General features: G+C 40.7%; 1 protein-coding gene across 1 annotated transcript in view; it reads left to right on the top strand.

Annotated features, from left to right (window-relative positions):
* Positions 1–2,817: 2,817 nt before the first annotated feature.
* Positions 2,818–24,429, top strand: part of atp6v1ba (ATPase, H+ transporting, lysosomal, V1 subunit B, member a) — a 53,975-nt gene continuing 32,363 nt past the window's right edge. The window contains exons 1-6 of the mRNA XM_031300409.2: positions 2,818–3,059; positions 19,595–19,650; positions 20,456–20,554; positions 21,434–21,527; positions 22,150–22,227; positions 23,045–23,184. Coding sequence (XP_031156269.1) covers positions 2,951–3,059; positions 19,595–19,650; positions 20,456–20,554; positions 21,434–21,527; positions 22,150–22,227; positions 23,045–23,184 — 576 coding nt within the window. The 5' untranslated portion in view covers positions 2,818–2,950. The remainder of the gene's footprint in view (positions 3,060–19,594; positions 19,651–20,455; positions 20,555–21,433; positions 21,528–22,149; positions 22,228–23,044; positions 23,185–24,429) is intronic.

Genomic DNA, 24,429 nt, shown 5'->3' with positions numbered 1-24,429 from the left:
ACACTCAATCAGTCATTAAAGGGCAAATGTCCACAAACAGGTCAAAAGTGATTAAAAACAATGTTGATAGGTAACAAATATAAAATGTTCACAATACAATGGGAATAAAAGTATATTCATCTTAAATACTATACTTTAACATACTTTGACATTAGAGAAAGCAAGTTAAATTAAATTCTTCATTTAAACATAGAGGTTCTAGAGTGCCGAGTGTATGTATCCAGAACGCTTCCCTGCATAGAAGTTTATTAATGATATCACCATCCCTCGATGGGGGTGTGATTTTCTCGATTCCCCACAACCATCAGTGATGCAGGGGAGCCATGATTGGCCTGCTTGTAATGCCTCGCCATGGCATATGTTAAATTCTGGGTATGAATAGCTGTCTTATGTTCAGATATTCTTAGTTTAAGTTGACGTTTTGTTTGGCCTATATAAGCCAGTCCACTGGGACACTTTAGAAGGTACACTACATGTGTACTGTTGCAATTAATAAATGAAGAGATGGAGTATTTCTTGCCAGTGCGAGGATGTGAAAATTCCTTCGCATTGGTCGAGTTAGAGCATTGCCACATTTATAGAAACCCAAGGGTGGGTTGGGGAGCCAAGTGGTCAGAGGTGGATTTGACATGTCTGAACGGACCAATCGGTCGGGAATGTTGCCAGCACGCCTAAATATAAACCTAGGCGGATTGGCGCATATGTCTTTGAGTGTCGGGTAACTCTTCAGAACATGCCAATGCTTGCGAATAACATTTTTTATTCTTCTTGCTTCTGGAGTGTAGCCAGTCGAAAAAAATACTCTAGGTGTTGTGTGTTTTTTTCTTCAACAGTGAGGCGCGATCTGTACTTAGAGCCCTGTCCCATGCTTTTGTAATGTCAGATTCATCATAACCTCGTTGTTCAAAACGGTGTGCTAAATGGGCTGCTTTTGACATAAAATCAGTTGTGGTGCTACAATTTCTTCTGACTCGCAAAAACTGGCCCACTGGTATGTTGCGGACTAGATGAGGCGAGTGATTGCTGTCGGCTCCTAATAGGGTGTTCCTACTAATGGGTTTGCGATAGATGGTGGATTGTAAAATATTATTTACGTCCTTAGAAATAGTAAAAAAAATCAATGGACTGATTATTACATTACATAGTAAAGGACATGATGATCTGTGGAAGTCAAAAAGTGATTTAGCTCATTAAGTGTACCCTTCCATATTAAAAGAACATCGTCTATATATCTGCGCCACAGTGATATTTTGGAATGAAAGGGGTTATTTTCAATATTATGTATATATTTTTCTTCCCATAAAGCCATCACCAAACAGGCATAAGAGGGTGCAAAGGCACTCCCCATTGCAGTCCCTTGTAGTTGTAAATAAAATTTGCCAGAATATTTAAAGAAATTATTAGATAGAATGATCTTGACAAGATTTACAAGAAATTCTGATGGAGGCAGAACATCAGTGGGACGTTTAGCGAGGTAATGCGACATGGCTTGTAGGCCTATGTGGTGGGTATGCATGTATAAAGACTTTGCACATCCAAAGACACAAGGACATCAGTGTTTTCACAATTCCAATCATTAATCAAATTCAGAACATCAGTTGTATCCCCAAGGTATGATGGTAAGCTGTGAACGTGTTTTCTTAGAAAGAAATCAACAAATTGTGAGAGAGGCTCAGTGAGGCTCCCGATGCCAGATACAATAGGGCGCAAAGGAGGATCATCAAGTCCTTTATGAATTTTGGGTAGACCATAGAATACTGGACATCGGGGGTGGTCACTCAGTAGAAAAGCCTTTTCTTTATCAGTTATCCAGCCTTTTTTGTGAGATGTATCAATAAATTCATCAATCATATTTTTTGTGCTGGAGGTTAGGGTTACACAGAAGAGGCTGATAGTGTTTTTCATCATTTAGCAATTTCAATATACCACAATCATAGTTCTTTAAACCCATAACAACAACAGCGCCCCCCTTGTCGGCAGGGCGAATAATAATGTCCTGTCTTGATTCCAAAGAGCGTAGCGCATCCAATTCACTTTTTGTCATGTTTTTATTTTTAGAGGGACAAAGCGCACTTAATTTGGCCATGTCTTGCTCAACTAACTGGCTAAAAGTGACAATGGTGGCATTTAAATTAGAAGAAGGCAAAAACCTGGATTTCTTTTTAAAGGGAGTCACTTCTCTGGGGGTTTTGCTAGTACTGGAATCATTGTTTCTGCTTACAATATTACTATTAGACAAGACATTGAACCTAGAAAAGAAATATTTAAGGTGAAGCTGTCTAAAGAATTTAAAAGAGTCCACTTTAAGAGAGAAAGAGTTGGTGTAATCAGACGGGGCAAACGAGAGTCCTTTCTGAAGCACTGCTTTCTCTGTATCCAAAAGGGCCGAGTCCAGCAACAGGCATTAGATCACATTAAGGATATCTTCCAATTCACTTTATTTTTTATTTGGCACCAACTGGCAAATTGTCATTAACTACAGAAGAAAACAAGCTGTGATGTTGAAAAAATGTGAAAAAGGCATATGCCTATATGGCTCTCAAATGTGGCAAGCAAATCACTTAAACAAAATAATAATTGATAATATTTCCCCAAAAATCAACCTCTTAACAATCACAATTTGCTTTTCATTTTTAATGCAGAAGATCTAATAACTGCACACTACCTATATGCAGGTGCTTATTTGTATAATTATATTGTTCAATGTTGTAGTTACACTATGCTTTGGCAATGTGTTATAGTTAAAAGGTAACGTTAATGCCAAAAGCACTACTCACCCAGATTTGCTCATGCGCGTACACAACATGCGCGCTCGTCGGTCGGGCTCTTCATCAAACATCCGGTTCCTCAGTGTCATATGACTGGGTCTCTGCTGTCATTTATCAGTACCAGCTAGAAAAGCACATCGACCAACGTTAGCTTTGCCAGGTTTACTGTTATTTATCCGACGATGGCAACATTGGTGGCAAACAGGGCAATGGACATCAACGGCTTGGCAGCAGCTGCGAGGACACACACACAGGCTGTGACCAGAAATTACATCTCTCAACCGAGGCTAAGTATGTAACGTTAGCAGGCTGCTGAGGGTAGCTGCAGCTAGGGCTAGTGGCTAACAAGGTTGTTGTGCTGCATTCAATGACAAGGGAACGGTGAGGAATACGAGACTCTTGTTAGAATTCTCACGTTATCTCAAGATTTTATTAGTAATTTGCACCTAAAAAAACCAAAAAAACCCACCATTCTTGTTACGTTTCAGTTGGGAAAAGTTGATCTTGGATCCAGGACAGTAGCGCATTGTATTAATATGTAATAGTATGGTCCTGTATCAGGGAAGTTAAGGAATATTTTATTTCCAGAAATACTCAACGTTAAATTCCAGTACTGGGACTGTTGGATGGTAAACGTATGCAAAATGAGTGCTAAGTGTGACACGGTTCAAGAAGAAAGTACAAGCAAAGAATTTCCTCAGCCATTGTTTTTTATAGAAGAGTGTGTATTCCCAGTGACAAGGAATGCAGCATACGAGGGGATGTTGTGGCAAGCTAAAGCTATGAAGCTACAAATTGTGAATCACGATTATGAACAAGCTATCTGTTTTTACGCTGTCAATTAAATGCGGATTAAGGTTACAATTTAGTAGCATAACCACCATCCGACCATGCTTAACATGCTCTATTTAAGTCTAGCTACACGTACCCATTCGTCTCAAATAGCAAACCAGCTAACGTTAAGCTAGCTTTAGGTAACAGTGGTTAGTCCGGCTCAGAGTCGTCGTTTACCATTTTAGCTATACGTAACTTTAACTTTATTCATTAGTATAACTAAAAGTCGTATGTTCATTTCATAAAGGGACAAAGTCAACATTGTCACTGTTGTGATGACTGCGTAGTACAATTCGACACCGCTAGCTAAATGTTACTAGCTTAGTGGATTAGCCAACCCTGCAGACAGTCAGCTGACTGACGGCAGCCAGCCGAATGAATGAGACACCGTCACTGTGTTGTTATTTCATGTGTTGAGTTGACATTGGATAGTTTAATGCAATCTACTGCCTTCAGTGCGCCTATTACTGTATGGCGCTAGAAGAAATGACGGTGGCTTTAGAACAGACTGGTGACAGATGGGATGATCGCTCATGTGACTCGGTCACATGAGCGCTGCAGCCTGCAGTGGTGTAGAGATCACAAAACCTGCTGTTTCTGGCCTGATGGAAAGAAAGATGCTTTTTTGTGTGTGTGATTAATAGCTACAGTTGTTGAAAAAGCACAAAAAATATAAAAAGCAGACCTATTGGTTTACAGACACATCGACCCACCGTTGTTAGCCAGATGGAAACCGTTAGCCTTTTAGTACAGTTACAGGTCAGATGCTGTTAAATTGAAGTGTTGCTTCTAAAGAACAGTATTTTTAGGAAATGTGTTTTTTTTTGTTGTTTTTTTTGTTTGTTGCCATAAAGGTTTTCATATTTCATAATGAATAGTGGCACAGTGTTTTCTGTCTTTACATGGCCATTTCAATCCAAAAGACATTATACAGTATGCATTAGTCTGAAGTGTCCATGATGAACTAAAGCCTCGCATGTAGGATCTATGCAGAGCCTATGCCATAGCCTACGGAACTAGGGCTGGGTCAAAAATGTTATACCAATACCGTGACGTCGATACTGGTTTCTGAACGATACTTTTTTTCGATACCAATTTCATAAAATCCATTTAACAAGAAGTAATTACAACATTACACATTACAGCACAAATATTTTATTTATTTTTCAGCTCCTACTGCATGAAATGTCTCTGTGTAACGTGTCTACAGTATTTATTATGAACACAGATGTATATTTTGTTCAGAATGAGAGGACAACCTGTAGTTGTACCAGTGCTTCCGCTGTGACTTTCTGTTTTAGCAGCTGCCGCGGCGATAAACACGACAAAAAGCACAGGATTACAGTAGTTACTGGCTGTAACTATGAGTAATAGCATGTGAGACGGCACCTGCTGGACCCCAGGTGAGAGATGTAACCCATGGCCAGATTATCATAGTTCATAAAAATGCAGCGCAGTGACGATGAAGACATTAAATACACGAGACGTTTGTAACGATGCTGACCGATGCTGCGATTTGGTCACATGACTCGCGAGAGCAAATCAGTCCGCACTCCGCAGAGAAAGCATCAACTAGCACGCTAACGCTACACTGTACCTTGAGCTGATTTCTGTCATTCAAACAACTTTTAGTTGTAGTTTAAAACTTTTACAGCCATTTTAATAAAATGAAGGGTTTTATTCGGGCTTGAGTCTATACATGCAGTTAATGGATACAGACACACAGAACTGAAGGCTCGGTTGGCAACGATTAGCTCTGATTAGCGCTTAGCTCCGGTTAGCAGTTAGCTCCGTTATAAAGATATGAGTGGAGGAGCTGCCACTGAGAGGGGTAACAACCAGACTCTGATAAATGACGTTCAGGGAGCTTTCACAGCAGCGTGGCCGCGGTGTTTCAACAGTTTTATTAGTACAGTTAATCCCACGGCAAGAACACCAGCAACAAGCTAACGTAACGATAGCCTCTCTGAACAAGAACACCAGCAACAAGCTAACGTAACGATAGCCTCTCTGAACAAGAACACCAGCAACAAGCTAACGTAACGATAGCCTCTCTGAACAAGAACACCAGCAACAAGCTAACGTAACGATAGCCTCTCTGAACAAGTACACACGGCAGCACGCAACTTCACGAGGGGGAGGGGCTGGAGGCAGCTCCTCTCTGTGCACTGTAAAAAATTACACGTGTGTGTGTGTATAGATGTATACTATATACTATATTTTTACTTATTTAACTGTCTATTGTGTAATTGTGTGTTCATACTATAAATTATTATATTATTCTTTGTTGAATAATACAGAAGACAAAGAGCTTAAAAAAAAATCGAATATCGAATCGCAATATTTTGGAAAAAAATCGCAATTAGATTTTATATATATATATAGTTTAAAACTGTCATGGTGTTATTGGGGACTCCTATCGGTTAGGGCTGCACAATATAGAGAAAAGGTCATATTGCGATTAACAATACTGCGAATGCGATGTAATGGTATCATGAGACAAAATGCACAAAATATAAAAATTTTGAAATGCGTGTTAAAGTTAAACGAGTATAAGAAGAAATACATAAACAAAATGTGCAACACTGCACCATTAAATAGCAAAAAAGAAATCTTTTCAAAATACACATCTTTGCTTTGCTCAACAGTACACATGAAATAAAAAGAATAATGAAAAATACAACTTCTTATTAAAATAATACATTTTGTATGGCCTTATAAAAAAAATGACATTTAAGATGATGACATTATTTCAATCAACACAGGGACTTCCACAAATGTTGGTGTTTTTTTTTGGCACTTTCGAGGCATGAACCCAGCAAGGTGATGGTTTTACCTTTTGTGTAAGAGTCAGAGAGGCTAGCATGGACTAAAAGCCTCTTAGCAAACGAGAAGGAAATAACTTAATGGAGCTTGCGCCTTCTGAGAGGAAAGCATAGAGCATGTAACATGTAATAAAACCTTGTCCTAAAAACATCTAACCGCCCTACTTCTGAAATTTTCTAATTTGCTGAATGGCTCGCTCTTTTCCTCTCATCAAACCCATTACTAGGCAGCAGCAGTCCATTCTGATGTTGAGGCAGAAGTTAGCAAGTAACTGTTAGGAAACTTGATGTGCTCCTCAAATCATGCAGGTGCTGCATTTACAATATGTTTATCTATTAATCAGTTTTATTTATCACATGAAATCGTACAAGATACAATTCCAGTGAAATGTAATCCCATCAGCTCCTTCAGCTGATGGGATGTAGCCGCAGAAGCAGAATGTAGCCGTCAGATTGGCACACGGAAAGAGAGTCACTCGGTTGAATAGCACCGGCACTCCAGGATCCAGCCAAGTCTGGGCTGAAGGACAGCACAGCTGGACTTTACTCTGATAGTTCCATTTAAAAACCTTGACCGGCCAGATGGCTAGCTAGCCCAGGCTAGCAGAGTCAGCAGGAGACTGGCATGTTGATTTCTTGATTCTGATGAGTGACTCATAGCTACATGTCATCACTGTCCAACGTCAACCACATTAACCATAGTCACTAACCTATAGCCTCGACATTCCACTTCGACGCTCCGGTGCCTCAGGAAATTCCACCGGATGCATGTCTGTTCGCCAGATGTCCGTCCTCTTCCTTTGTGTTGGCGTTCTAACCTCCGGTGGATTTGTGAGGACTATGGTTAACTGCTCCTCAGATCTCTGCAGGGTAAATCCAGACAGCTAGCTAGACTATCTGTCCAATCTGAGTTTTCTGTTGCACGACTAAAACTACTTTTGAACGTATACATGTTCCACCAACACATGTCATTGAGAAAGAAATGCCAATAAACCAGAGCACGTTTTTCTACCATCCCAGAATGCTGTGTGGACTAGCCAGACCTTCCTCCGCAGCTCTGTGGAGGAAGGTCTGGCAAAGCGAGACTACATTAAGCACAACTCATATTTGTAAAATAGAAATTCAGCATACATTTAGCAGAGCAGGCGGAGAGGTCCGAGCCTTCTAGAAGCCTGTTTTAGGACCCTGCTGGTGGCTGGAGATGTTTTTCCTTTTGTCTCCAATACTTCTTTTATATGGGAGAGGCATACAGAGGCTTGTGTCTGCAGGTGTAGGCCTAGTTATATTGACTAGAGTGCAGAACCATGGAATTCACTAGGACTTCAAAGCTTTTTGTTATTATATATACATTTCCCCCAAAATCTAGAATAGCCCATGAAATAAGGAATTGTAAGCCCACATGCATTAACTTGCATTATGAGTTATTCTCAAACGGAGTGCTGTTCGTTGTGTGTGACGTGGCGGGGGGGTATAGGCCTAGTTGTGGCGCTGTCCCAGGTGCTGAAATTGATAGACAGGTTGACGGAAAAACATCCCAGCGTGTCTCACCTGATCCTGCCGCCTGGCCTGAGCTGTTCTCTAACATTACTAGCGCCAAAACTGAAAGTTTGACCACGTGAGGGCTAGCAACTGGGCTGCAACTATCGGATGTCGGAAAAATTTGGGAAGATGACTCCCTAAAAGTCAAGTGCCAGATATCTCAAAGAAAACTGGTATCTCAAAAAATCTACAATGAGTTTGGTGAATCACCATAACAGCTTAGCCTTGATAAAGTATGATTGCCAGGCCTTTTACATTATTGATATGTATATTTATTTGATGTGATTATCCAATCCATACTGACTTGTGTTTCTGTAAAGGACTCTGCCGTCTGACAGCGGCTGGCTAACTGCCTGACAGACGGCACAAGTTAACTAAACTTAAGTTAAAGATAACTAAACTGAAATTCCATAGACTGACTGATGGACCCCTCCCCTCTCAAACCATCCAATGTATTTGGATACTTCCTACCGAAGCTTCAAAGCCCAAAAAGTGATACTAGAACTAGAATTTACCCAGAAATTCATTATTATATTACATGAGAGCCAGGACTGACACCATAGCCCAGTGTCCAACCCACGTTGGGTCCTGCTCAGCAGAAGGTGTTGAGAAGCTAGGTCAGATGAGATGATGCTCATTAGCCGCTTTCCGACCAAGTAGTTAAAGGAACGTAGTTATAGGAAAAGTCCACTTCTAAACAGATCTACTAACTACTCTCCCCCAAAACCGTTTTTTTCCATTTGCATTCCCACGGGCCAAGTGGCCATAGGGACTGGTAGGAGGGGTAAGGGAGTGATGTAAGCACGGCAACGGTCTTTATAGCGTTAAAATCAGAAAACAAATACACCAAAAAAAGTATGAACTAAATCTAATGTATATAGCATATTTGTCATAATTTAAACAAGTCTCCTGAAGAGAAACGGGTATCTCTCTCCCCCGTGTGTGTGTGTGTGTGTGTGTGTGTGTGTGTGTGTGTGTGTGTGTGTGTGTGTGTGTGTGTGTGTGTGTGTGTGTGTGTGTGTGTGTGTGTGTGTGTGTGTGTGTGTGTGTGTGTGTGTGTGTGTGTGTGTGTGTGACGGCCGCAGGACACGCTTGTGGAGTTTAACTCCGAAAAGACAGTTAACCACAGGTTCCCGTTAATCTTATGATGGACACGTGTTGTGATATTTAAACAAACGATCAGTCAACGGTGAAATAAAAGCCTCTTATTTACGAGAGCGGTCTGAGAGACCTCCAGCTTACAGCGGGGTGTGTTTAGGTGTGTGTGTGTGAGACCGGTCTGAGAGACCTCCAGCTTACAGCGGGGTGTGTGTGTGTGTGTGAGACCGGTCTGAGAGACCTCCAGCTTACAGCGGGGTCTCTGAGCATGACTGGCTGAGTGACGAGCTAGCGGCCGGGGCAGGCGCCTGCTGGCTGTCACCTCACTTCATGGAGCTTCTGAACTCCGAAAACTTTGAAGCAAATTGTCAATTCGGCATCAATTTTTGCAAGACTGCCTATATTCAAAATCTAAACAGTTAATTTCTCGCCTAAAACGTTGTCAGAAGTGAAATTAGTGATGAATAAGATGGCGAAAATTGTTAAAATTGTCCCGTTGTTGGTCTGTCTGTACTGGAAACCCGACCCTCGTTGACCTGGGTTCATATGCTGAAAAGAGAAAAGAGCGTGCCCTGAAGTAGGAGCTGAAAGAGATACAGGAACTGCAGCCAGAGGAACTTAAAAATCCTCCGGTCGGAAAGCGGCTATTCTATCAGTTGGGACAACCAACCATTATGGACTGCACAGAGTACACATCTAGAGTAGGTTGCAGTACTCTTTTTCATTTGACAGTGCATCAGTGAATTATGGCTTATTACTTAGGAGTGTTGTAACTTCAGAACTTCAATTGCTGAGTTGTTGTTGTCCTGTTCCTGTTTTTGTTGTAACTTCCCCTTTTGTAGCGTATATGTGAATCACAGAATGAATCTGCAGAATGCCAAAAATACCCGGATGACGTACTAATTGGGGAAAAAATCTCCAGTATGCATCAGACCAGTCTACCTCGCCTACTGTATCCCACAATGCAAAGCCCTGGTCACAACAACCTTGATCACTAAATTCACTTCTGAGACTTTTTAGGCGAGAAATCAACTGTGGATTTTGAATATGGGCAGAAAATTGAGTTGAGAAGCTCCCCAGTCTGATGCGACAGGCAGATGGTGCCTGCCGGACAGCCGGGGTCGCTGGCTGGATAGCTCAAAGACCCCGCTGTGAGCTGGCTGGAGCTCTCAAGAGACTCCTGGACAAGAGGCATTTATTTTCCCATTGAACGATCGTTTGTTTAAATATCACAACACAAATATCCCATTATAAGATGATAAAGATAAAAAACGGGAACCTGTGGTTATGTCTTTTCAGAGTTCTAAAGCTCCACAGGCGATTGCGGCAGTCTCGCTCACACACACTGTAGAGTGGTAGGGGTAGAGAGCAGCGTCTGTTGTATTTACTTATTTGACATAAGTTTTATAAATTGAGTTTTAGTAGATTAGTTTGTACATAAAGTGAATACATGCAACATTTTCATTCAGTCACTGGTTTATTTAAAACAGGGACAGTGTACAATACATGTATTACACCAGATACATCCCAATGCTAATTTCCAAGAACATCACAGAATGAATACCTGACAGCTACAGGTGACAAATGGCTTCAGAATTATTAGCCATGTCCCTGTTAGTTCAAAGCCAACTGTAACCTAAGAGAGTATTTTATGAAATCAGACACTTCGTTCAGTATAGCCAGTTGCTAGGCATCAAACAGTCTATAAGATCACAATGTAGAGATGGTTTTTCACTACCTTATTGACTTGACAGAGCTCTAAGAGAGGCAGCTATTGAAAAGCCACTCCGAGACAGAGCTGGAAATAAACAAATAAAGAGATTTCTCATCAGACCAAGTCTTTTCTTTAAAGAGGCCTTTGTCTCTCTCATGTCAAATGCGACAAAAGCTATTAGCCCACGAAATGTCTGCTCTTTGTTTTAGTAGTGCATTCTGTCATTTAGTGCTATGAAAAGACATAGAGCAAGGCACTATACTTCTTTGTTAAGATTTAATTAATGGTAATAATGTAGTCACGATAAACAAATGTCTCATCTGTCACTATGAAAGTAATTTCTATAAAATCAATGTTATTTTTGTAACAGTTCTATAATCCACATTCTAATTAGGCTTAAGCAGCTAGCTTGTCAGTAGAAAAAAGACTCTCCCGTGGGCGTTTGCCATTCTTTTCATGAAAGAAACTTGAAATGTAGGCTAAGGGTTTGACACCATTTCTGCCTGTTGCATAAACAGCAATCAATCCACATGAATGGCACGTTTGTTTTGCTGACCACTCATCATTTCCTGACATTCTTCATCTTAAGAATGGGTTGGTCATTTAGAGAAGTAAGTGCATTTTGTCCCTGTGACACTGTATCAGTCAAGTAGGGCTGGGCAAAATATCAATATTATTTCAAGATCGTGATATGAGACTAGATATTGTCTTAGATTTTGGATATTGTAATATCGTAATATGACACGTAATATGAAGTGTTGTCTTTCCTGGTTACCAGACTGTTCTAGCTGTTCTATTATTTGCCTTTACCCACGTAGTCATTAAATCCACGTTACTGATGATTATATATCAAAAATCTAATTGTAAAAATATTTTGTGAAAGCAACAAATGTCAACCCTACAATATCGCCGCAATATCGTTTTCGAGGTAACGGGTCAAAAATATCGTGATATTTGATTTTCTCCATATCGCCCAGCCCTACAGTCAAGTCATTTCCATAGCAGCAGTGTTGATTAAATCTGTGCAGTGAGCCCAGTGTTGGGAAGGATCTCGAAGTCGCTCAGCCTTTTTTCTGTGCTCCCATATAAAGTGGCACCAGAGCACACTGAAGATATTGTGTGTTCTTCATCATAGAATTTTTTCTTTTTGTAAAGCAATATAGTCTTTGTTAAGCCTCCTTACACAAAAACTATTCTATCCGTAAAACCTTAACTTTTGTTTTCTGGTTTTAGTTTTTATATTGTATCCACCAACGCTCTCAGAACGGGAGAATGTTTTGCTGCCCTTTACTGTAGCTAAGGCTCTGATAGTTGAAGATATAGTACATAGGGATGCCATGGTGATGGGCTGCAGTACAACTACAGTAGTCCAGAATGGACAAACCAAACACTGGATCTAGAGAGGGCCTTCTGCAATTGTATGTTACCTGAAGGCCACCGTAGCTTCTACTGCATGATTGGAAAGGGAGTGGTGAGGGGAGGGGTATTCAGTTGATTTCAATCTGCAACCACACCGCTCGATGCCACTAAATCCTACACTTCTCAAAGTCCGGAAGGTTATAAGTAGGGATGCACCGAATCCAGATGTTTGGGGTTCGGCCGAATACCGAATCCACTGGTTAAGATTCTGCCGAATCCGAAACCGGATACTGAATCCTACTCCCATCCTCAGTCCATTAACACATAAACACATTAATGAAGTAAACAGCATCTACAGCCTCTAAAATAGTTAAAGGACAATTCCGGCGCAAAACGAACCTGTCGCTCTCTGGGACATGTTTTCATGCTAATCAAATGTGTTTGTAGCTTGAAAGAAGCTAGCGCCGACCGCTGATTAGCTTACAACGCTAGTATTCGGGGTACAGGGAAAGTAAAAACAAATCGCTATTTATACCACTAAAAAGGATCAAACTATCACCACACTTCAACGGTAGCATAATGAGGGTCCCTAAATGTTAACTGAAGCATTGAGAACTTTGTAAGTGTATAGACAGTTTATTGAAAAGATACATTATAAAGACAGTCGCGTTCTCGTATACAGGCGGCCGCCGTCTTGGGAGCTACTGTCTTTATAACCTAATCATATAATCATCAATCACAAATGTGTAACCGAGGGTTTCTTAAATTGTCTAGACTCAGGTTTGGCTTTAAACTAAAGACACGGGCTTCTGATGCTGGAACCAAGATGGCACTGCACGTCTCACTTTATTCCACCCCAACACAGTCAACAGTCAGAAAATTCAACACTTTATTCACTTCCTTTTTCCCGTCACAATAAAAGCTCTATGTTTACTGTAACTTCCTCTTAACCTTCAACTGAGAAGTTACACAATAAAATACCTTACAAATGTAACAACTTAATGTTGAATCTTTTCACATTGTAGGAAAGCACTTCGCTATCGCCAGATGAGTGACCATTTAGTTTGGCAAATTTTCGCTAACCAGTGTATGATGAAGGCATGTTTTGGGGGGGGGGTGAAATTAGAAAGCTAACGTTAGCTAACGAGCAGCAGCCGGTCGTTCGGTCGCTTCGCTCCCACTGTAGGGAGAACAGCTGACGGCCCGGGAGAGGCCCTGTCTGGTTAACACAAGTTTTTAGCAGTGACTGTCCTTCCTTTGCTGTACCTGAGCTTGCTGTGTTTTGGCTGTTGTCTGTGGATTCCTTCACTCACGGCTTGTATTCTTTCGCAGGTCTTTTGGCAGCGGCGAAGTTGTGTGTTGTTTGGGATCCTTGCCGCCGCGGGACAGGTCGGCATTGCGGGTTGGGCGTGTGGCTCGGCTTGGGTCGCCTTCTTTTGGTTGGGGGTGCTGTCAGGCAGCGCTTTCCGAGTTCCATTTTCACTTTCTCACAGCCTACCGCATTGAACGGTCCACCTACATTACGTCGACCAGCAAGCGAAGAGCAAGCGTAGGGTTCGGTGGAAAAAAATTCTAAGGTTCGGCAGAAACCGAACCCCGTCAAAAAACCCAATATTCAGCTGAATCCAAACCCGAATCCTGGATTCGGTGCATCCCTACTTATAAGTGAGTTTATTAAATGTTGTTTTGTTAATGGCAATCGTTCCGGACCTCTGACCTTGAATATATATCAGATGCAGACCTTTGAGTAATACGGTTGACAACTGCTTTCATACGTACATACAGAAAGTGTTGATCTACAGTACTTTTACACAGCAGCTTTAGCGAACTGTGATACAGAAGGCAATATTATGCAGAGGTATTGCCATGATGTTGAAATGAAGGTATGCTAGGCTGCCACGAATGAATGAATGAATGAATGAATGAATGAATGTAGGGAAAATGCTAAGATAATTTATCAATAAAGGGTTGTTCCTCTTAAGTTCCCCATCAAGGATATTTGAGGGCCTCATTGGTAGGGATGCACCAAAATAAAAAATGTTGGCTGAAGCCGAAGATATAATGAAAAACTTGGCCGAAGGTCGAATAACCAAATGTAGTTTTTCCCATTTTTTCCCCCACTTTTTACCATTGCATAAATTAGTCAAAATGTGCTCTATACTATTTTGCCTTGCTTTTTGAAAAAAATCTATTTTAAAACTACAATTGAAAAATATTTAAAACTGAATATTTTTTCAAAACATTCCAGCATATATACTGTACCAACAAAGCACAATATGACTTAAAATGAATAAATTAGTAAAATAAAAATATTTTATTTGGCCATCTTTGAGCCCATCTTCTTTAATAGCCTATTAGACCTATAACTGACTACTAAAAGAATGTAACGTAGCCTACTCTGTACACTTATAACAAAAAGTGCACTGAAAAGAGTGCAAAAAATGGATTGACGCAACAAATGAATAATCGTCCTAGACATAAGCTCAGTTCTTCAGGAAAAGTGTCAGGTTCTTCTTTACGAAAAGTTGCTTCTCTGCTTTCTCACATGAAAGTCTGTTCCTCGTTACGAGAGTAGCGTAAGTTAGAGCGAGAATGCCAGGTGCGTTGAGAACAGCAAGCAGTAACAGTTACTAAGTGTACGTGTGCAGCTGTATGAGGGGGGGAAAAGCCAAAGGAAAAAACGATGTAAAGTGAGTTAACAGAGAACAATAAAACAACAAGCTTGTCAAGACACAGTGGCTTCATCTGATGTGTTGGCTTCCCCACTGCTGACATGTTTGATGCCTTTAAAAAGCGTGCGCACCTCTTACTCTATGCTAGTTGCTATTTGATCACACATTGACTAATTTGTGGCGGTGCGCCACACAATCAACACCGGCCGCCACATATTGCGCTTCGTTATAAAAAATGTATAACGCTTTAACGCTATCTAAAACACACAACGTATTCGTTCAGCTGCATTTCCTTTCCCTGCTCTCCTCCGTCTCTCTGTCACTCAAGCGTCTCTCTAACATAGGCTACACACACACACACACACACACACACACACACACACACGCTGTATTACTGAGAGTATAATTCTGCAACCTTGTATGATTTGCAATTACTGTCTAATGTATGATCTTGTGTTTCTGGGAGTTTGCCGTGTTTTGACAGAATTTAGAGCAACTAGAGGGGTCAAAGGTTATATGAGGCCATTGACAGGCGACCAAACGACACGGCTCTGTGTCATTGTTTAAAATGACAGATTTCTCTGGGTTTGAGCATTGTTGGAAACATTTGGGGTCATGTTAGTACACAACTCAACAACATATATAATATAGGTATAGCCATTTTTTTTTAGATATTTTAATGTGGATATATTACATATTATATTTTTAAACCATTAACTATCAATGGGAAAGTGACAGTGACATCATACAAACAAAGGTTGTAGATTGAGTCTGAGGATTATAAGTAATTTAATCATGTTGCTTTATTGACTCACTGTTGCATATTTTTGGCTGTGAGTGTGGGTGGTGGGGGTGAGGGCTGGTTGTAGGTTTGAGGCAATTAGCATTCCCATGTCCAGTGGGGCTGTGGGAATCCCTTGAAGTAGAGGCTAAGACGTGATTGTGAGGCTGCACATCACAGCAGCCACTGCTTTGTAGCGCTCATTTATTGTCAGAACGATGATGCGCCCCCATCTCCATCCCAGCTCTGACCCCCCCTGCCTCCCCTCGAGTTCCCCCCTCTTTCAGCTGGGAAATTGAATTGTGTTGGAATGCTCTGTGCCTCCTTTCTCTGGCACTTGAATGGGCTCTTTAGTATTTCACACCAAGGTGTCCTTTAGGGTGCGAGGTCAGGCTACCAAAACAGCTTCTAGTGGCGGATTAGGACCAATTAACATCTTTGTACACAAAGGGCTCTGGCAGCTGAACAGGCTGCAGGGTGACCCACACTGCTGTTGCATGCCAAGCCAGGGGACTGCTGCACTTGAGCTGAAGTAGCAAAAGAGGGGTGGAGAAAGTTTTCCAAACCTAATGGAACATGTTGCTACTTCACACCTCATGGCTGTATAGCCCATTGAGCAATCATTATCTTGTGAAATCAGAGAGCAAACCACTTTTTTATCATCACAGTTATCCGTAAGAGGGTACCATGAAAACTTTTTTCCCTTCATATAATGATAGGCTACTATATAGAACCAGGGTTAGGCCTTTAATCCCTCTGGAACTACCCATTCAAATATTAGACTCACTTCAGACCTGCAACCAAATGGTTGAGAGATTTGCTAAACGGAATCAACCTTAAAAACAAAACTATTAGAAAGTATCAAATGATGATGTAATGTATGCTGCATTTAAAATGGTAGTTGGCCATGTGTCACACAGAGCCTGACAATTACAGGAATTTTGAGGCCGTTAACAGTGTCAATATTTGAGAGTTTAAAAGATCCAATAATTATATATTTTCCAATAATATATTTTTAAAAGATGTCCTAAATTAGTTGTAGTAGTAAAAACCAACATAGCACATGTGCTGAGAGGGACATTTTGCAGTACATAAACAGTACAACAAATCCCTTGGTTGTCTCACCGTGTATAGTTATATAATGTATAGTTTAGGCTGATTTAAGACTCAAGTATTGATTTAAAAATGATTTTATTGATTTAAAAATGGCCGCCAGAGTCTATAGTCAGAACCTCGTCCATGGCAACAGTCTGTTATACAGAAATAACAGTCTGTAGAATGCCGTGATTGACCAATCGGTATACTTTTTTTTTTTTATTTACACAGATTTGAACAGCTCATTTGATTGAATCTGTATTTTTTTCCGGTATAACATGGCTTGATATTAATAAAAGGGTTAATAATGTAGAGCAAAACAGAGAAATGTGTGTGAGAACTTGAGTCATTGATCAGAATCTGGGCCCTGAGGCAGGAACTGAGATAGAGAGAGGCTGATTAGAGTAAAACTCATTTTATTTTGGAGAGTAAAATGTTTTTTTTTTTTTTTGTATTTGTGGTGCCCTTGGTTTTTATCATCACACTTGAGCCATCTTTTCTCTTGCTCTCTCAATAGTCTCTGCCCCAACCTCCACCACCATCTCCTACTCCACACACACACACACACACACACACACACAGACAAACGCACAGACACACACAAACACACACACACATGCTCAGACACACATGCAAGCACGCACACACAGACACACACACACACACACACACACACACACAGACACACTTTCTTTATTTGTAATAGAAGGTGAAATGCAGGTGTGTGTGGGAAATGTCTGTAATACTGTAGCGCATTGAAAGGTTATTTTGTTGGCCTCTGCCTAATTAGTGGCATAGTGGATGCACCCTGCTAAGCTTTAGTGCTTTATGTTCGTACCAGTCTGCTCTAATTTCCTCGTGCCTTTGATATTGTCCCTGAGATTGACGGTCGGCACAAAAAGGAACACCAGACCATGATAGAAAACCCAGTGGAAACAATGGCGGTCTGCAGATGTGCACAGGGACCCTGATGGGAGGGCGTCAATGGATTTCTTGCAAACTCCACGTAAATTGGCATGTTCCTTCCTGAGACTATTTAGCAGAGGCACTGTGGCGCCGTCCGGCACTTAGCACCGCCCAAGATGATTGTGATTGGTTTAAAGAAATACCAATAAACCAGAGCACGTTTTTCTCCCATCCAGGAATGCTGTGTGGACTAGCCAGACCTTCCTCCACCGCACTATGGAGGAAGGTCTGGCGAAGCGAGACTACATCAAAACTGAAGTAAATGTAACAACATGTGGCAAATATACCTTTTCAATATGTCATTCAAAGAGGGATAACAAATTCTTGTGGATTTATTACCACAGTTGCTGTATAAATCATTTTCACATCAGATTAGAACCTATTGAAGGTAGCCTAAATTCTTTCAGATGTTGATGGAAATAATACGAAACTTCTTAACAATGACCAAATCACAATATTTTGTGTCTCATGTGCTTCCACACGCATACAAAAGAAAAAAAACCATCCATGGTGTTTAGAGTGAGATACAGTTTCTGAATGTGTCCTGCCTTCAGTCTCTGGGTGAGCTGTTCAAAATCTGCACGGCTTTCTACGTCACTAGCCGAGACGAGGGGGCTAGGGGGCTAACCGTTAGCATGCTAGCTTGTTCTGAATGGCAAAACACTGCTACAACACACACTAGTTCATAATCTACAAAAGAACTACTGACATGTCCCTGTTCTGCAGGTATTCCACGCAAAGTTGGAAGTGTGCCCTTGTTTAGAAGAAGTCTCCCGGCTAATCCTGCCTTTTACTACTGAAGTTGGAGAAACAAACAGCTAGCTAGATGATGTGATCTTACCAAGTACTGAGCATGTGCGACTGACAACAAAGATCTTACAGCAGTGAGAGGTCTCACTCTGTAGCTAAAACAGAGACCTGAACACAGGGTGAAAAGAGGAGCTGCAGCAATGAGCAGTACAACTAAAATATGTTTTTTTAAAATTAAACCACATAAACCTATTCTGGTACAACCTCAAATTACAATTATGAACCTGAAAATGAGCAGAATATGGCCACTTTAAAGCTATAGTGTGTAGTTTCTGTCGCCCCCATGACGAGTTGTAAGTAATGACAACAACACTGTTGGAGCGTCCACATGATACAAGCCTTAAGTGATCATGCAACACCCCACGCAGTTGCTAGTAACCAAGGAGACAGAAGATTAAAAAAAAACATGATGGAGGTCATTATCTTCTAAAGTCTCCAGACGCCACAATCTTCTGAACTTCTCAGAAAGAAATCCAGAGAGAGTTGTGTGGAGCTGATAGTCTTAATTACCTTTTGTAGCAAATCATTTGGTAATGGCTTGAATGAAACAGACGTTTATTATTATAAAAACGTTACGCACTAAAGCTTTAAGCACAAATGGACAAGCACATTGCTGTTTCATATTATTCGTGATAAATAAAATGCACAGCAGCTGGAATAGAGGGAAATGACAATGTGTAATGTTTTTTTGTGACATATTTGATGTGTAGTTTTCATTGTGTTCTTGTATGTTCTTTCACTACAGTTATTCTGGTTTAATGTCGGAGAAGGCCACAGGCTATTTCCTTCATCAATGATGACCCTTCAATTAGTGTTGTATTATTGTGAGGCTCAGAACTAACCACGTGTAATTGTGAACAAGTGAATTTCATGCATTTTTTCCTGACATTTGCCTGCCTTTGACATTTGGGCCTGGAAGTGCATGAAAGCTGTTTAAATCGCACCGTGAAAGGTCAGCTTGTGATTATTAAGTGTTGGATGGTTAGAAAGAATGTCTACTTAATCTCATGTAGACTGGTGGCTTTCAGCAGCACGAAGAAATGGGAATATTGTCAGTATTGCCTGCATTATTTTTCTTCCTTGTGGCCTGTTGGAATACAGAAATAAATTAACTTTGTCGTTCTCTCTTTCAGCCTACTCTACGGTGTCGGGTGTAAACGGACCCCTGGTGATCCTGGATAATGTGAAGGTAAAGCTGCTAAGGAGTTCTGTTTTTATTAAACTTTATGTAAATGAATGACTTCTCATATTATTACTACTACTTCGGGGTGGGGGGGAAAAAATCGAAAATTGTAGGTATCCTGATTTGTTTTATGACAAATTTTAAAATTGATTATTTTCTGTTTATATGGTACCTCTGACGGCGACTACATCATCAGAAGATCCATGTTATGTTCTTCTTTACAAATGTCATGACATGTGATGTGCCTTCTTAGAAAATCTGTTTTTAGAAATGTCTCATGATATATTGTCTCTAGAAGTGATTTTTGTTTGCTGCTCTTTCACTTTCCCCACCCAGATTTTATCCTATCGGTCTGGGGATTGAACTGGCGACCTCCCGGTCCCTAGCTCGCTTCCTTAACCCCTAGGCCACCACTGCCCAGTGTTTGTTAAATAAGGAAAATAATATCTTAGTACTCAATAATATTGAATCCCAATACTTATGGAATTGCAATAAATGAAAATCACAATCTGTATGTGAAAGAATCAAATCGGTGAAAAAAAGCATATTGTCTGAGCCCTATATACTACTACTACTACTACTATTACTACTACTACTACCTCACTGGCTATTGTGAAACCTCATTTTGAAAATGTATTAATGAGGTTGGGATTGGCAACACTACCACTCACCAAAAGAATATTTCCTAAGCCCAATGTATGTCACCACTATATATTTTGCGATATTTGCTTTTTATCTGCTCTTGTATTAATGATATCAATGAAGTTTTCAGGCAGCTGTAGTGAAACTGTGTTGGATCTCTTTGAACTAGTTCCCCAGATACGCTGAGATCGTCCACCTGACCCTGCCGGACGGCACCAAGAGGAGCGGCCAGGTCCTGGAGGTGATTGGAAGCAAGGCAGTTGTCCAGGTGAGAAACCAAATCCAAAATGGCCAAACCGACCGACACCTATTGAGCCTACCGTTTGAGAGCCCTGCTGCTATGAATAATTGCGAGAGCACCAAATTAATCCACAGCTGAAAATAGTCCACAACAAATCCTATAGTACCCAGCTGTTTTAGGAAATTACTGAGCCTTTTTAAAAACTAAAACAACAACAATCTGTGTGCCGTTTTAAAGTTCTCTCCAGAAATGTTTAAAGGCAGGGTTGCTAACTTTTTCCAATATACATTTTTTTAATATATTGTTTGGAATAATCTTTACACCCCGACGGCAATACATAACTTCTGGGCTCTGAAAAAGGAGTGAAAAAGTTCCGTCATCTGTAACTGCTGTACTCCTGTAAAACCGCCCACCAATCACTGTCTCGCTGTCCATTTGGAAAGAACCAATGAAATGCCTCCTTGCTACACCGTGCGTCCTCTACCCCTCCTATGAGCCTGAGATTTAAGCACGCCAATATAGCCTCTGCTGCACATCATCGCAAATCATGGATAGGCGGCTCTTATTAAACACTGTCATTCTTAAAGTACCTGTACTTGGGTGCCTGGGTAGCTCACCTGGTAGAGCGGGCATCCATATATAGAGGTTTACTCCTCGACGCAGAGGCCGCGGGTTTGACTCCGACCTGTGGCCCTTTGCTGCATGTCATTCCCCCTCTCTCTCTCAGTTCATGTCTAAGCTGTCTTAAAGAAATAAAGGCCTAAAATGGCCAAAAAATAATCTTAAAAAAAAAAAAGTACCGTCTTTAATGGCAGGATATTGCTTTACTTGTTTAGCATCTGTATACCATGCAACACTGTCTGTTAATCTTGATGAATGGCTTGTCATGTGTGTGTGTTTGTCCAGGTGTTTGAGGGAACATCAGGCATCGACGCCAAGAAGACGGCCTGTGAGTTCACTGGTGATATCCTGCGAACCCCAGTGTCAGAGGACATGCTCGGTATGATCAACCTGATTTCACATTGCATATTTCATCCAAATTTAGCAATAACACTTTACAAATTGAAGCAAATAATCCTCTAAATTAGTCCACAGTTCAGGTCTTGTTTCCACCTGCACAGTAGCCCTTTCAACCTTCTATCTCTTTAACACAAAGATGAACATTTTAAAGCATGTCGAGTTCTGTTTGAAAGCGTTGCGTTTTCCTTTTAATATGCTTATTCTGCTTGTGGTTTCAATCTACATGGTAAAAGCAAAACTGCACTGAATCAAACCTTGTCTGAATGTTGTTGAATGTCTCAATCAGTGTGATTATCTCAGTACAACACAAGGTCACATATATTTCAATAGCAGTAGAAAGTGAACCTGCTTTTGTTTTTGAAGTATCATTAGTCACGTCCATGAATTTCTAATTACTTGCACTTGTAGACTCGGCAAGAGCCTCTGTCATCTGTTTAGAGTCTGACACAAAACAGAATAGATCAGATCATCTAATGAATTTCATTTTATCTGTTTCTTCGTAATTATCTTTGAATTCAACTTCCAGATAAACCAAATAGTTGTTTTTTATCAAATGAAATCCTTAATCAACTTGGCTGAAGGAGAAAATGTTCCTCTTTCAGGGCGTGTGTTCAACGGCTCGGGCAAACCCATCGACCGCGGGCCCACGGTTCTGGCTGAGGACTACCTGGACATCATGGGTACAACTCTCACCTGTTATCTTCTGTTTTCTAGGATATTTTCTGAACAAATATGGATGTCTTTAATAAGGAGGCTACATAGGGCTGGCCAATATATCGATATTGTATCGACATCAATATACGAGACTAGATGTAAAACTGTATGGAAATATTTGCCACAGTGAGGGGGGTCGAGGCTTCATATTATGGGGGCAGTGGCCACCATTGCCCCACCTACACCCCATAATTGGGACAGGTTAGAGGTTAACCACTAACCCACAGTGAGCATGCAAAGCCTATATAATTATGAAGCAGTATATATAAGATTGGCCATTGTGGAGACATGTCTTTAATATAGTCTTATAGAGAGTTGTCTTTTAATTAGAATTCTAGAGATTTCTACTTCAGGAATATACACAGGAAAGGTGCACATTTCAAAGCTGACTCCCAGGACTTTACCAACCATTTCCTTTTTTAACTGTCGGAAAAACAACACATACGATGCATTTACTTGAAACTGGTAAGCCTCGTGGTGCATTCAAAGTTATTGTAAAATACCCCGTTCCTATCTAGTGGTTGTTTTTGTCATTAAACAGCAATTTACTGGTTAAATAAGTCATTGTTGTTACATTTTTTATAAATAATTTAATTTGGACCATATGGCCTTAGCCATGAACAAGCTGTTCTTTAATGTTGCCGACTGTAGTCTCTTCTTTTTTCTTTTTTTTTTAAAGTATCGGTTCAGGCACCGTTTACGCACCAGCACCGTTATCGGAAAAAAACCCAAACAAAAGCCAACCCTACATTGGTCCGATGTAGCTGTTTGTGTGTTTTCCAGGTCAGCCTATCAACCCTCAGTGCCGTATCTACCCCGAGGAGATGATTCAGACCGGCATCTCAGCCATCGATGGCATGAACAGCATCGCCAGAGGACAGAAGATCCCCATTTTCTCTGCTGCTGGACTGCCCCACAACGAGGTGAGACCCCCAAACCAGGCTTATTTCCTCCGCTACAGGAACAGTTGCTCTGATGCCTGATAACCAGCATCCTGGGAATATTTTCTGAATTAACCCCCTGAGGGCGACAACGTCATATACGACTCTACACGTTTTATGTTTTTTGGGAGATGGCACAATGAAATGAAAGCATATGAACTTTTCTGGGAATAATCTAAATAGTTTTATATTTGCGTTAGTTACAGTGTTTGTTTTTGTTTCCCTTGATTGCCAAGACTTGGGAAAAACAATACGGAATGCCTGAGAGCCTTACTTATTATATTCTAGTATGTTTTATATTTTCAATTGTCACCTGTGTTTTCCTTTCCATCACCTGTGTGATGTTTGTGCTATGTCACCATGATTCAAAGCTGGCAACCTTTGGGCCACTATAGTGCTTTTCTAACCTCTGTGCTACCAACCGCCCAAGTTGCCCACCAATCTTTTCTACCAGCCCACCCTAATATAGGAGGCTAAAACCGGCCCCTGTCGTCAAAGTAGGCTGCTTGTAGTAAGCTACAGATTATTAAAGGTTACAGAGAAGCAGCCTACAGTACAATCTAGAGTTTTTAGCATTTGTTTGCCTGAATGTCAATAAAATGTAATCCTTCTGTTGTTTCACTTGATAATCATTTCTTAAGCAAATGGCAAACTGGAAATAAACTCAGATACTTAGCTATTCCTGAAATATATAGGTATACGTGTTCCCAATGAATGAACCAAAATCTCAAGATAACAGCTTTGGGATCATTTCTCTCGCAATGGAAGTGCTTAACATTGATGACTCAAGTCATTCCTGTGTGTCGGCTGTTTTCCTCAGTGTCACATGACCACAAATTGGCTTGTGCTTCCTTTCCAGAGATTTCGATGCCTCACAATAGAAGTGCATGACTCAGTTGCCCCAAGTAAATGTTAGTAAAGTGTGTTACATACTAGAATGTCTCATGTTGTATAGATACAGTTCAGGTAAAGTAAAACATTTGACAGAAGTGAATTGGTAAGTGCCATGGTTATAGTTTCTACATGACTTGCCCACATTTAAATAATAGCGACATTAAAAACACAGAAAAGAATCCAATAGCAGGAAAACCCCATGTCTGTTTATGAGAGTGGTACTTCACCATTAAAGAAAGCAAAACTTAAACAAAACTCATTCAGTGTTTCCCGATTAGAAAGCGGGGGGGGGTACTAATTTTCGTAACAATCAAGTATCAAAAACTAAGGAGG

The sequence above is a fragment of the Sander lucioperca genome, chromosome 7 (assembly GCF_008315115.2).
Source record: "Sander lucioperca isolate FBNREF2018 chromosome 7, SLUC_FBN_1.2, whole genome shotgun sequence".
In the NCBI taxonomy this organism is placed as follows: Eukaryota; Metazoa; Chordata; class Actinopteri; order Perciformes; family Percidae; genus Sander; species Sander lucioperca.
This window is presented reverse-complemented; position numbering and strand designations above follow the sequence as displayed.